General features: G+C 47.0%; 2 protein-coding genes across 3 annotated transcripts in view; both read right to left on the bottom strand.

Moving 5' to 3' along the window:
- LOC141096332 (uncharacterized) overlaps positions 1-571 on the bottom strand; it is a 161,956-nt gene extending 161,385 nt beyond the window's left edge. The window contains exon 1 of one of the 2 annotated variants that reach the window (XM_073582864.1): positions 342-571. In XM_073582864.1, the coding sequence (XP_073438965.1) occupies positions 342-483 (142 nt within the window). In that variant the 5' untranslated portion in view covers positions 484-571. The remainder of the gene's footprint in view (positions 1-341) is intronic. The other variant, XM_073582863.1, reaches the window with a different exon arrangement.
- The window catches only part of LOC141096365 (fibronectin type III domain-containing protein 7-like), a 51,769-nt gene continuing 39,177 nt past the window's right edge, over positions 525-13,116 (bottom strand). Inside the window, exons 2-5 of the mRNA XM_073582920.1 lie at positions 7,184-7,444; positions 3,433-3,690; positions 723-1,156; positions 525-602 (exon numbers count right to left, since the gene is read on the bottom strand). Coding sequence (XP_073439021.1) covers positions 525-602; positions 723-1,156; positions 3,433-3,690; positions 7,184-7,444 — 1,031 coding nt within the window. The remainder of the gene's footprint in view (positions 603-722; positions 1,157-3,432; positions 3,691-7,183; positions 7,445-13,116) is intronic.

The raw sequence follows: 13,116 nt of genomic DNA, 5'->3' as shown, positions 1-13,116 counted from the left end.
AAGATACTATTCAAAAGATTGAAAATTCATGAAATGCTTTTAATTTTGCTTCATTAACCACAGAAACATCCGACTAAAAGATCTAACAACAGTGAAACAGCAAACTGTGAAAATCGAAGTTAGTGTCAGCCTCACAACTTTTGGACATGACTGTAGATGTTACCTAGTATAGCAAGTGGGTTCAGTCTGGCATTTAACCAAACCCTGTATAGTAAATAGGTATTGAGAACAGGATTGCTAAAAAAAAAATGATTCCTGGATGTAAATCTACATGGAGTTGAGTTTATACCTAATAAATGACCCACATGGTCCAGATAAAGGTTGAATGACATCCCACATACCTGTGTGAAAGGTAATGGCCGAGCTTACTGTACTGCTGCATAACTTTCCAGCTGCAAGAATAGTTGCCTGATATACGAGCCCACATGACAATTGGGTGAAGTTACAAGAAGAGTTGATTGTGTTGCAGTAATACTGCTCCATCTGAGGCCCGGTGATCACTGCAGTGTAATTTTCAGCTCCAGCTACAGTAGTCCAAGATACGATTGTAGAATCAGATTCACAGTCAACCTTAGTTTGCAGATCAGTCGGCACACAAGGCACTAAAAAAAAGAATAATCAATACATTTGTAGTATAAGTACTGTAGAATTATACATTTTACCAATTCCTTCAGGAAACAAAACAGAATTTGCATGGTGTCCCACATTATTGAGGTTCCTACTCTGGACAGCTTTCTTGTAAGATGAAAAAATAGGTAGGATCGTTGATCGGGAAGCATGTCTGCAACATTAAATAACTGGACATGGCACCAGTACCGTGCTACCTCATTGATGGCTGTGGAGCTAAACAGCCAAGTTATTAAGCTATACAAATTCATTAGTTGAGTCTGATCACCTGTGTAGAGCTTAACTGAGGTGCTGGGTGCACTCGGACATTCATTGCCGAATGCTGTCACCGTCATGTTGTAGCTCCGTCCGCACTGCAAACCTGTGATTTCACAGACCGTATCTGTACTATTACACACAGAGCGTTCTTTTCCTACTGATAGCAAACTGGATTCATATCTCAGGGCTCCAGGGGCTTCTTCCCAGGTTAGAAGGGTTGAGTGATTTAAGCAGTTGATGTTGGAGACCACATTCTGCGGCTGGCAAGGACCTATAATAACAGATATTCATTGGATATAAAATGTATTATCCATGGTAAAAGTAATCATTAAAAGGAATCTGACATCAGGTTTTTGCCTCCTAATCTTAGAGCAGGAAAATTCAGAGGCAGAGACCCAGTGATGTGTCACTTTTTGGGCTGCTTACTGTAGTTTTGATAAAACTACAGTTTTATCAGCAGGAGATTATCACTTTAAGACTATAAAACCTGCAGCCATGTAGTCCTTCATATTCCACTGTCCTGTATAAACCTACTAAACCCACTGATTGTCAACTTTCTGCCTATGCACAGTGTACATGTAAGGGGGTCACTGAAGCCTTCCTGAACCCCTAAACACGTCCCGGTTTAGAGTGTATGAATGTATGTATGTTGTTGCCTTGTAATGTTGTTAAGATGTGTACATATTGCTGCTATGTATATTGTTATGAATGAGTCACCGTAGGAAGCAAAAACAGAAATACTAGCTAAGTCCAGAAAACCAGAGAAGTTGGCAGCTATCGGATTGCAGACCCCTGAACCTAACAACAACAACTAGCAGTAGCCGTGGGGGGTTCCTACGGTACCCTAGACCCCTCGATCACAGCCGGAGAACTACATAGCCTAAAGACAGAAAGGGAAATCTAAACTGCCCCAGAGCAGACCCCAAAGCAATAGGCAGCCCCCAACATATAATGACGGTGAAGCAAGATGAAAAACCACTCACACAGAAAGAAAGATAGGCTGAGCAAATGATGGGGCCCAAGCTAACTAAATAGGACAGAATAGAAATGCTGCTGTCTGCAATCCGCCAAAACCCTCTCAAAAACAAGAGCCAACGGACTGATAGGGGAAAAAGCCCTGAAGACGCTAGGCTTCAAAAAGACTATATCAGTACTCAGGTATTATCTGAAGACAGAGAAAAAAGGAATTCAGCTCACCCAGCAGGGAAAGGCAGAAATCCAGAAAAACAAGGCAAAACAAAACCAAAACACAAATGCAAAAAGTAGAGCAGAAAACTTAGCTTTTGAGGAGCAGGAATCAGACTGGTCTCCAAGAATCCCTCAGAGTAATCACCTGCAAGGCAGAAGGGCGTCGGCTGCCTTATATCCAGTCAGCAATCCCAGTCACCCAGTCATCATCATTCTGCTCAAGTGCTTTGTAATCAGCCTCACTACCTTCCTTCACCAGAAGAGGGAGTTCATCAGACCTCAATGGTGAAGGGGAAAATGAACTCACAACAGTATATATTCCTAAGGTGTTGTATAGGGAGAACGTAGTATTTGTATTTGGCCACTAGATGGAGATATAATAGTGTATATAGTATAGGACAAGAGTTTGATAGATAGTAAATAGTTAACATAGGAGGGGTTAGCTGGGTGTAAGGCAGGAATAGATCCTGGTTAGAGCCAGTAGGGATAGGTAGCCCAAAGTGTTCGCGTGGGCTTAATGCTTGACCTACTCAGCACCCCGCAACACTTAAGGAGCAGCCCAGCCATCCAAAATCAATGTGCCAGCATAGCCACAGATACAGTAGCGGCAGCAGCTACAGGAACTTGGGCTACAGGAAAAGTCGCTGCAGCACAGCAGGGCAGGCCGCACACCATGTGGCAGGTCATTGCGTGGGCTGATGCCCTCAGATCCGGAGCGAAATAGCTGAGGGAACTCCCAAATGCAGTGAGGCTGGACAGGGAGAATGCTGAGGAACCGTATGATACGGTCCGACCCGGGTATGTTTCATGTGGCAAGGAGAGGAGTACAGGGAAAGACGAAGTGACATGTAACATAATACCTGTTGATAATGCTGTTACAAATCTGGATGTGCTGTGAAGTTATGAAAGTAAAGTTTTCCGTTTTGAGTTGCAACTGGACTGTGTCTCTGTTTATTCACAAGTGACCGGAGGAGACCTTAAGGAATGAAGAAAAGGCTTTGACAGCGCAGAGGACGGAGAGATAAGTAAGCTGACAGTGAAGCATGATTTATATATGTTGGAAGGCCAGGGCACGCAAGGCCCGATAAGCTCAGCCATGACTATGGCCCTGGCTAACCCTTACATACACAGAAAGATGCCAATCAGTGGTGTGATTGGGGTTATACAGAGCTCTGCATTCAGAGAACTGCTAGATCTGCAGAAGAGAAAACAGTGATGTTATCAAAACTACAACAAGCAAACCAGTAAGTGACAAATCGCTGGAATCAGGGTCTCTATCCTTACATTATGCTGCTCTCTGATGGGATGCAAAAACCTGGTGACCGATTCCCTTCAAAAACAAAACTTATTCAGTGTTACCAGATGTAAGTGTAACAGGGGCAGATGGCAGACCACTGCACTGTTTGCTGATGGCAGTCACCGTCGCACTGTATGTCTGACCACATTTTAACTCATTGATTACACACGCAGTATCTTCTGTTTGACAGGCATACAAGTCTTCTGGACCAGTCACATTGGCAACATATCTGATGGCACCAGATGTTTGACTCCAGGACAGGGTAGCAGAATTGTTGTAGCAGATGAATTTGGGTACTTCTTGTACTGGAACACAGGGAGCTGGAAAAGAGAATAATATGATATTTAGTATTCAAATAATACTAACTTACAGAGGATCTATCAGTGCTAAAGACATGTCTGTATTATGAAATACAAGCATTCGGGTCATAACATAAAACGTGAAATTATCTGCAGTGTGCCGTTTCTCTGTTAAGGCCCCGTTACACATAACGATGTCCCAGCGATCCCACCAACGACATGGATGGGATCGCTTGGACATCGTTAGGCTGATCCCTGGTGAGCTGTCACATAGACACCCCTCCAGCGATCAGGACCAGCGACGCTGGTTTTTAATGTAAACATCGGGTATCCGGGAGCCGCGGCTCTTGGATACCAGCTGTTTACCTTGGAAACCAGCGTGTGCGCCAGTTTCCAAGGTAAACAGCGGGTATCCAAGAGCCGCGGCTCCTGGATAACCGATGTTTACCTTGGAAACCAGCGTCACTGATCGCTGGCCTCTCGCTGCCACACGCAGCGGGAGACCAGCGATCAAAAAATGGCCCAGGACGATCGAGCACGATCAGCGATACCCGGCAGGGGGGGTGGTCGCTGATCCCCATCACACACAGCGATCTCGCTGTGGCGTCAACAAAATCAGCGATCTCGCTAGCGAGATCGCTGTGTGTGACGGGGCCTTTACTCCTCTGTAAATTAATGAGTTAATTGATAATTAGGGATAACATTTTCCTTGTCAGTGGGGTATATGTCCGTACACGATAAGAATAAAGTTTACCAGCTCCCGTAGATTCACCCATTTTATAGTACAGCATAAAAGGTTCCAGGCACATTAAAAATATTCAATCAAGGCAAAAATCAATGCGTTTCGGACAGAGCGGTCCATGGGCGGACAAAGACTGCAAAGGGCCCCTTGGCAAGAAATCTTTCGGGGCCCCACCTTCATACTGCAGGGAAGTTATGTAAACATAGATTGTACTATTTATTAATAGTTTAGAACACAATTATCAAATCTAAACAATAAGGCTGTGTTCACACTTTGCGTTTTTTTGCGTGTTTTCGCGTTTTTACCAAATAAAACACTTAAGCGCTTAAAAAAAGCATCCCATTCATTTTAATGAATTCCACACTTTTTGTGCATATTGATGAGTTTTTTCCACAAAAAAATGCATCTCGGAAAAAAACGTAGTATGCTCATTAATTTTGCTGAAAATTCCGCATTTCTAGCTTTTTTCTTTGTGACTGGGACCGCTCTGGAAAAAAACGCAGAAAAAACGCGCAGAATATGCTCGGAAAACTCGCAGAAAAAAACGCGCGTTTTCTGGGAACGAGTCAGGTTTTCACGCAGAAATTTTCTGCATACGTGTGCACATAGCCTAAATGTAAGGTCCATATTTAACAACTCTCATTACTTTACATGTTGGAGGAAATACTGTAGTTAGGAGAAATTTAATTTTTTTTTTTTTTTTTTAAAAACAAGGATTATCCGGGACTGTTTTTTTTTTTTTCACTATGTGCCTAGGAACTAACAGGCACATAGTACTGGCATAGTGGGTCATAGACGGCTTCTGCTTGTGATTCTGCCGCTTCACAACATCAGCAGAGTATCACTTTTTTTTTCTGGGATGCTTTGTTGATGGGAGATCACTGCCATCATAATGATCAACAAAGGGATCTCCCCGCAAAAGCCACTGAATCGCTGTCAGGAGTGGTCCCACTGTCTGCCACCAGAGATCGGCACTGGGCAGGACAGGCAGGTAGTTAGCAATTACTGTAAAAAAGTTTGCCTCATCACTGAACATAACGTTCTGTGTAAACTGAGGGTCCTGTTCCCATTTTTGTTTTGTTCATTCTGCAAATTCAGCGTGCCGATCTGGGTCATCCTTGTTGAGATGCTGCAGCAGCTGGATTTTGTAAGGGTGCCATTTGTGAGTAGCTAATATCCGCCGAAGGGATGCTCGACTGATGCCAGATGGTCTATGGTGACTGCCGTTTTGGATGGGCCATTTATATGGATACACCTACATAAAATGGGAATGGTGACAGTTTTCTTGCGTAGGGTGTGTTGCATTGAAATCTGCTGCAGTGACCCGGGAACTGCGTTCACCAGACTTCAACACAATTTCTATCCGCTCCTCACGTGTTAGGCTAAGTGCACACGTTGCAGAAAATTTCTGCTGAAAAACCTGACTCCCTTCCCAGAAACCGCGCAGTTTTTTCTGCGCGTTTTCCGCGCGTTTTCAAAACGCATAGAAATAGAAACGCAGAAAAATCCGCGAAATTAATGAGCATGCTGCGTTTTTTACCGCGATGCGTTTTTTTCGCGGTAAAAAACACACCAGTATGCACAAAAAGTGCAAAATGCATAGAAATGAATGGGGAGCTTATTTTTAGTGGTTTTATTGGAAAAACTGCTAAAAATACCGCTAAAAAAACGCTGTGTGTGAACACAGCCTTAACCTCTGCGACATGTCAATGGCTGTAAAGAAAGAGAAACTTTTAAATAACTCATTAAATTCTCAATAAGTTTGCTGTGTCACATGACCCTCTTCCCATTGGAAAAAATAAAGATGGATCCAAAATGGCCAACTTCAAATTGGCCGCCATGGTCACCACCCATCTGGAAAAGTTTTCGCCCTCCCATATACTAATGTGCCACAAACAGGACGCTGATATCACCAACCATTCCCATTTTATGTACGTGTATCCATATACATGGCCCACCCTGTACAATAGGCACTACAAACAGCACTTGATCAGTGCGGGTCTGGGTCCTGAGACCCCCACCAATTGTACAAAACACCGCTCTGAAGTGCATTTATCTTGCAAACAGCATACACATAGAACAGTGTACGGGGTGAATAGTAATTCTATGGGTCCACACGCTCTGTGGACGTGCTACTTACAACAGCAGCGCACATCAGAACGGTGGTTTGAGCGATTGGTAGAATCTCAAGACCTAGACCCTCATTGATCACAAGATATTTGCAATGCACTTTAAGTGGTGAAGAAAAATGTGAAAAAAAATGTGCCTCCATTGCTTCTTCCGGGGGCCACCTTCCTGCTCGGGGTCCTGATGCAGCTGCACCAGCGGTATGTCTGCCACTGGAGTTGTCCTTAGTTATGGTGAGGACAGTTCTGTCCGAAACACATCAGTTTATGCCTTGATTCACTACCTGGACCCTTTTATGCTGTACTAATAAATTGAAATTTTATATCCAAATGCCTGACTTCATTTTCTGTGTCCCTACACCCCTTAATCAATGCCGTCAATAAGGACCCACCCTACTAACAAAGAAAAATTGTAAGACAACAGATACTTTTTAACCCCTTACCAATGAAGCCTGCTTTCACCTTCCTGACAGAGCACCAGTTTTAATTCTGACATGTGTTCCTTATCAAAATAACAGTAAGCAGCACAGTAAGTGACACATCACTGGAATCAGGGTCTCTGCCTCTTCATTATCTGGTGACAGTTAAAAATCACTTGTGATGTCCCTGATTACAAATTAACATTACTAAACTATTAAGACCTTACCAGTTTCAAATTCAACAGGTGCACTGGGCTTGCTACTGCTGGCCTCATTGTTTGCTGTAATGGTAACCAGGTATAATGCTCCACATCTCAAGTTAGCAAAGTCACAGGATGTAGTTGTGGAGCTGCATACAGATTTTTCTCCATTTGTCCCAATAGCTTCAGATTGGTAACTGTTGGCTCCCGAACTTATGTTCCATGAAACAGTGACTACATTACTTGTACAATCCAGCCTGGTTACTACATTCTGGGGAGAGCAAGGAGCTTAAAGAAAAAACAGAGTACATTAGTCATGTAATGATAGGTCTAAAGGGCATTCCATAAAAAAACAGTCAGGTCTGACATATCCATAAATATATTAACTACCGTAGATTAAAAACATGGAAGTGTTTAAGTGTCGTGTTCCAGACTTATCCTAATAATTCAACTTTTCCTCATCTTGGCCTTTGGCACACATTATAAGTGCAATAGGCCTATGCCTCCTGTATGAGGACCATGTACCCAACCAAGGCACTACTACTTCAATGCTAACGTGGAGCGTACAGCACGATGTCATGAAATGTAATAAACTTCATGGAATTCACATCAGACGGTTGTATCTGACTGTCCGGAATGAATGAACTGATTGCACCAGAACCAACAGCTGAATAGGCATACTGTACATGAGTCTGTAAGTTTAGGTAGGAGACCCCCTATCAGTCCGTATATTGCTGTCCGTATGTGGACCATGAAATACGGCCGTCTGAACCTTGCTTAAAATATACTAATATATAGAAATGTCATTAAAATGTGGAACAAATCACATTCAAGCAGGCCTCTAATGATTCAATCAAACATCTCTTACTAGACTTCAGTTTGTACATTTACCTGTTTAATCTAGGATGTAAAGGGGTTGTCATTAAAAAATGAAGTGACGTCCCGAAATACTGTATGCTAAAGTAATAAAATAAGAATTACTGATATGCTCAAGCACCGCACCCAACGCCTTAAGGCTATGTGCACACGTAGGAAAAGTGGTGCAGAATTTTCTGCACAAAATCCTCATCTCCTGGCAGAATCCGCAGCCGTGTTATGGCACAGTCCTTGTACAGGTCTGCCCTATTACTGAATCCATTACTCCTTTCTTTCTCCTCTTGTTTACATATTTAAAAAGTGATTTTGTGCTAAATAGAATAAATTGTGCCCTATTTGTGTACATTTCGCTGGTTACAAGAAATCTTGATGCTTGTGGCAATATAATAGACATAACTTGAAACCATCCCCCATCTAGTTTGCACAGGAGAACCCTGCACATGCGCGGTGGGGGCTTGCCTGTCGCACCCCTGAAGGCATCTGCATGGCCCCGATGAGCGTCGGTGCAGCTGTAGGGAGGAGGACCCCCGCAGAGTGTCTGGGCTGGAACCAAGGGGACCGCCATCTGAGTTCCTAAGGAAACAGTACCCGGGGAGCAGAGGAGGAGAGTGGACTGCTGAGAGTGACATGACAGCAAGGGGAGGGGCGAGTATAAAAGGGGCAGGGAGCGTGCAGGGGAGTCAGTTGGTGATACGTCAGACACGGAGCAGGAGACGGAGGGGGCGTGAGAGAGCGGGAAGGACACTGACAGTTGAGAGAAGCGACCAGCAGCAGAGGGTAGATACGCAGTGGCCTTCAGGAAAGAGGCGCCGAGCCTACCGACAGGGGACTGTCTCTCCACCCCAATATCGGGTTACAGCCTGCCCCCGGTCATCCTCGGCTGTTACTGTTGTGCTTGAGCCCTCCGCGGCCTGTCCGCTCCCTGCTTGGGGACAGGAGTCCCCTTGAACTCGCTAACAAGCGCAACCCCGCTGTTACAACAGGGGGTTACGTTATCTCAGGACTCCATCAGGGCCTGTTGTGCCCCAACTCCTGGCTGCTGTGGCGTCTTTGATGAGGCTGCCTTGGCGTCGCAGCCACTGGGCCCATCTGCTGAAGATCTGGAGTAGTCTTCGGGCGCCCCAGCCCGAAGACTACTCCAGATCTTCAGCAGATGGGCCCAGTGGCTGCGACGCCAAGGCAGCCTCATCAAAGACTCCACAGCAGCCTCATCAAAGACGCCACAGCAGCCACATCAAAGACGGCAAAGCAGCTTCATCAGCAACATTGGGAAAAAAAAAGGATTTAGTTCAGCTCACCCCTCATTGATGCTGCAGCAAGGTCCGAGCAAGGACACCTCTCCACTTGGACGTCTTGGAATACGTCACAGAAAAAGGAAAGTCCAGCTCAAGGAGTAAAATCCAGAATTTTCTTTATTTGTTTCATTAAAATACAAGCATGGCTGCTATAGTCATCATTGTGGTTTTTACCCCGACATGGGATAGCCGCACAGAGAGTGCCCAGGAGGTTCTGTATGCGTTTTGAGCGGTATACACTCTTAGACTCCAACGCAGCTTCCATAGAGACGCCGAGGGACATCAGGACGGATAAGTGACTTTATAGAGTATAAGGACTCGTAGACGGCCATACCATGGCCCCATAGTAACCGGCCTCGGCCGGGTTAGCCGTGTTCTTTCCAAATAGTGTTTGGTTGTACTGGGTCCCTGCGAGGACAACTGTTGTTACCCCTTTTTGGTTGCTTAGTATAGCCCTAGTGGCTTTAAATTGTAAAGAGTTTGCTTTTCAAAGTTCAACCACTCTCGAGTCTCGTCACTGCATCCTGCGAACCTGCTGTTACCTACATTTGGCGTAGTCGGCAGGATGCAGTCTCCGAGCGCGGACGCCCCAGACCAGGGCAGGGCCGTGAACTCAACAGCTGACAAGGGCCCACGTTCCAGCATTTCGTTGGGGGCTATGCTGAGCAACCTGCCTAGATTTTCCGGCTCCAATACCATGCTATGGAGCTGGACAGAGCGAATGCGGGGGCTCTTTCGAATGCACCCGATGACTCCTGACCTGGAAGCAGAAGTAGCTCTCATGGCATTAGACGGGAATTCAGTGATGTTAAAACCCTCGGGACACCGCAACACCTTTGATAAGGTTTTGCAGATTTTAGAACAGACCCATGGGGACCCAACCAACATGGAGCGTTAAGAACCCCATTGTTCAGTCGGATGCAGGGGGAGGGGGAGACAATCACCCAGTATATGAATGTCCTCCAAGAATTACATACGGCCATCGAAAGAAAGGATGGCATAGGGGTAGGACCTGTTGACATTACACTACGCGACCTTTGGTGACTAGACTGCGGGACCCGTTAGTAAAGCAGGCATTACGGGAACAGATTAGAATGAATCCACGTATAGACTTTTCCGAGGTGGGAAGTCAAGCAGGCGCTCGAGAGCAAGAGCAGGGAATTGCGGTCCCCGTGGGGAAGGTCCAGAGCGTGGAGGCTTCCCTGAAAGCAGTTGCAGAGCCTTAATGGGTAGAGGAAATGAAACAGGAGTTGAAGAACATCCAGGGCGAGTTGGCTGAAGTGAAAAGAAGGACGGAGTCCGGTACTGGACGGACTAGTGTTAACTCTGGTCCTTGGGGACCCCGCTCCCCCGGGGTGGTCGGTCTGCACAGACCCAGTGCTATGAGTGTGGGGAGCGGGACCACTTCGCCCGAGAGTGTCCACGGCGTGGGAGATACCCACCTCGGTGACCATTAAAACTAGAAGACTCCGGGCTGGATGGACGCCGTTCGGGGCCGGACCCCACGATTAGGGGTGGTGGAAGTCCCGAAGATTTGGTCGCAAAATGTCCGGTGGTATGGGCAGAAGTAGAGGGCTGAGCAGTCCAGTGACTGGTGGACACAGGGTCACAAGTGACAACTATGCCTGCAACTTATTCCTGGCAAAATATACCTGAAGCAACGAGACCCCAGTGGGGACCCATGATGAGACTGGTAGCCGCCAATCAACTACCAGTTCCTGTTGCCGAGGTGGTGTTGGTACAGGTGACGCTGTGCGGTAAATTCCTTGGCCGTAGAGGAGTGGTTTTGACCCATGGAGAAACTGATAAACAGCACCCAGTCATTTTGGGCATGAACATACTACGGGAGTTTGGCAACCTACTCCTCAATGATCCCACACATGAGACCTTGAAACAGTGGGGTTCCAGCATGTCCCAAGGACATGTATTCCAGCAGTTGGTGCGGGAAGCCCGAGTCCTCCAGGACTGCTAGGAGGGGGAGGCCCTGGGCAAAGTCATCGTGCCAGCGGCTCCCCTGCTTGTACTGCCCCTTGGACAGACAGTGGTGGCCCTACCCATCCGAGCCCCGATACCATTGGAAAGCGTGGAGATGCAGGTGGAGCCATGTTACTCGGAGCGCTTACCCCCTGGCATACTGGTGGCTCGCTCCCTGACCACAGTGCAGAAGGGGACTGTCCTGGTGCGCTGCATCAACCTTGAAGACCATGACATCGTCCTGAAGCCCCGGACAGAACTGGCCAAGCTAGTAAGGCCTTATGAAGAAGTGCTGCCGGCCCCTGCGGTTCAATTGAGAGTGCAGTCCGAGGACCCTTGGGAAGTATCTACCTGGACTCTGCAGGCTACCGAAATTTCAACTCAGGAAAAGGGTCAAGACATCCTGGAACAAATGCGGGCCAAGCTCTCTGGACTAAATGCGGCCCAGCTCTCTCAGATAAAAACACTGCTCGGACAGTACCACGAGGTATTTGCAAGTCATGAGGAAGATTTTGGATGTACCACCACCATCACCCATGCAATTCCCACGGCAGGAGCAGCCCCCATCCGTGAACGATATCGACAGATTCCTCCACAACTCTACCAAGAGGTGAAAACTTTGCTGGCCCAAATGCTACGAAAGCGAGTGATTCAAGAAAGCCAAAGTCCCTGGGCAGCTCCCATTGTGTTGGTCCGCAAAAAGTATGGCACCTTACGATTCTGCGTGGACCATCGAAAGCTGAATGCTTGCACGATCAAAGACTCGTACCCACTGCCCCGAATAGAAGAATCCTTGTCCGCCTTGGGGAAGGCAACGTGCTTTTCTACTTTGGACCTGGCCAGTGGGTACTGGCAGGTGTCCATGTCAGAAGAAGACAGGGCTAAGACGGCGTTCATACTTCCTATGGGACTATTTGAGTTCAATCGAATGTCGTTTGGACTGTCCAACGCCCCGGGGACCTTTCAGCGGTTGATGGAGCGGTGTCTGGGAGATCTAAATTTTGATGCCACGTTGATATATCTGGACGATATCATCATTTATGCTGCCACGTTTGAGGACCACCTGAAGCGGTTGGGGCAGGTACTCGGCCGGCTGCAAAAGTACGGGTTGAAGGTAAAACCCCAAAAATGCCACCTATTTCGCACCCAGATCGAATATCTGGGCCATGTCGTCTCGGCGGAGGCCATAAGGCTGTCCCAGGAAAAGGTTGCTGTCATTCAGGGATGGCCTACCCCCGAGACGATAAAAGACGTGCGGGCCTTCCTGGGGTTGGCCGGATACTACCGTCGTTTCGTAAAGAATTTTGCATGCCGGGCTCAAGCCCTGCAGGACCTGCTGAAGGGAGCTCCCGCTGGGGCAAATGGACGAAAAATCCAGTGGCGACAACCTCAAGAAGAGGCCTTCCAAGACCTTAAGGCTGTGCTTTCGGATGCTCCGGTATTGGCTTATGCGGATTTCTCGCAACCGTTCATCCTGCACACTGACGGGAGTCTTCACGGGCTGGGGGCTGTGTTGTCACAAACTCAAGACAGCCGGGAGAGAGTGATCGCTTATGGAAGCCGCTCACTCCATGATTCCAAGCGCAACCCTGACAATTACAGCTCCTTTAAGCTTGAGCTCCTCGCAGTAGTGTGGGCCATGACGGAGCGGTTCGCAGAGTACCTGGCGGGCTCCGAGGTAGTGGTGCGGACCAACAATAACCCGCTGGCCTATTTGGAAAGCGCCAAACTGGGAGCTCTGGAACAAAGATGGGTGGTCCGAATGGCGAAATTCAACTTTAAAATTATCTATAAAAGAGGGGCCGAGAATGTACA

This window comes from Dendrobates tinctorius, unplaced genomic scaffold, assembly GCF_039654945.1.
Source record: "Dendrobates tinctorius isolate UK_male_01 unplaced genomic scaffold, ASM3965494v1 ptg000074l, whole genome shotgun sequence".
NCBI classification, from domain to species: domain Eukaryota; kingdom Metazoa; phylum Chordata; class Amphibia; order Anura; family Dendrobatidae; genus Dendrobates; species Dendrobates tinctorius.
This window is presented reverse-complemented; position numbering and strand designations above follow the sequence as displayed.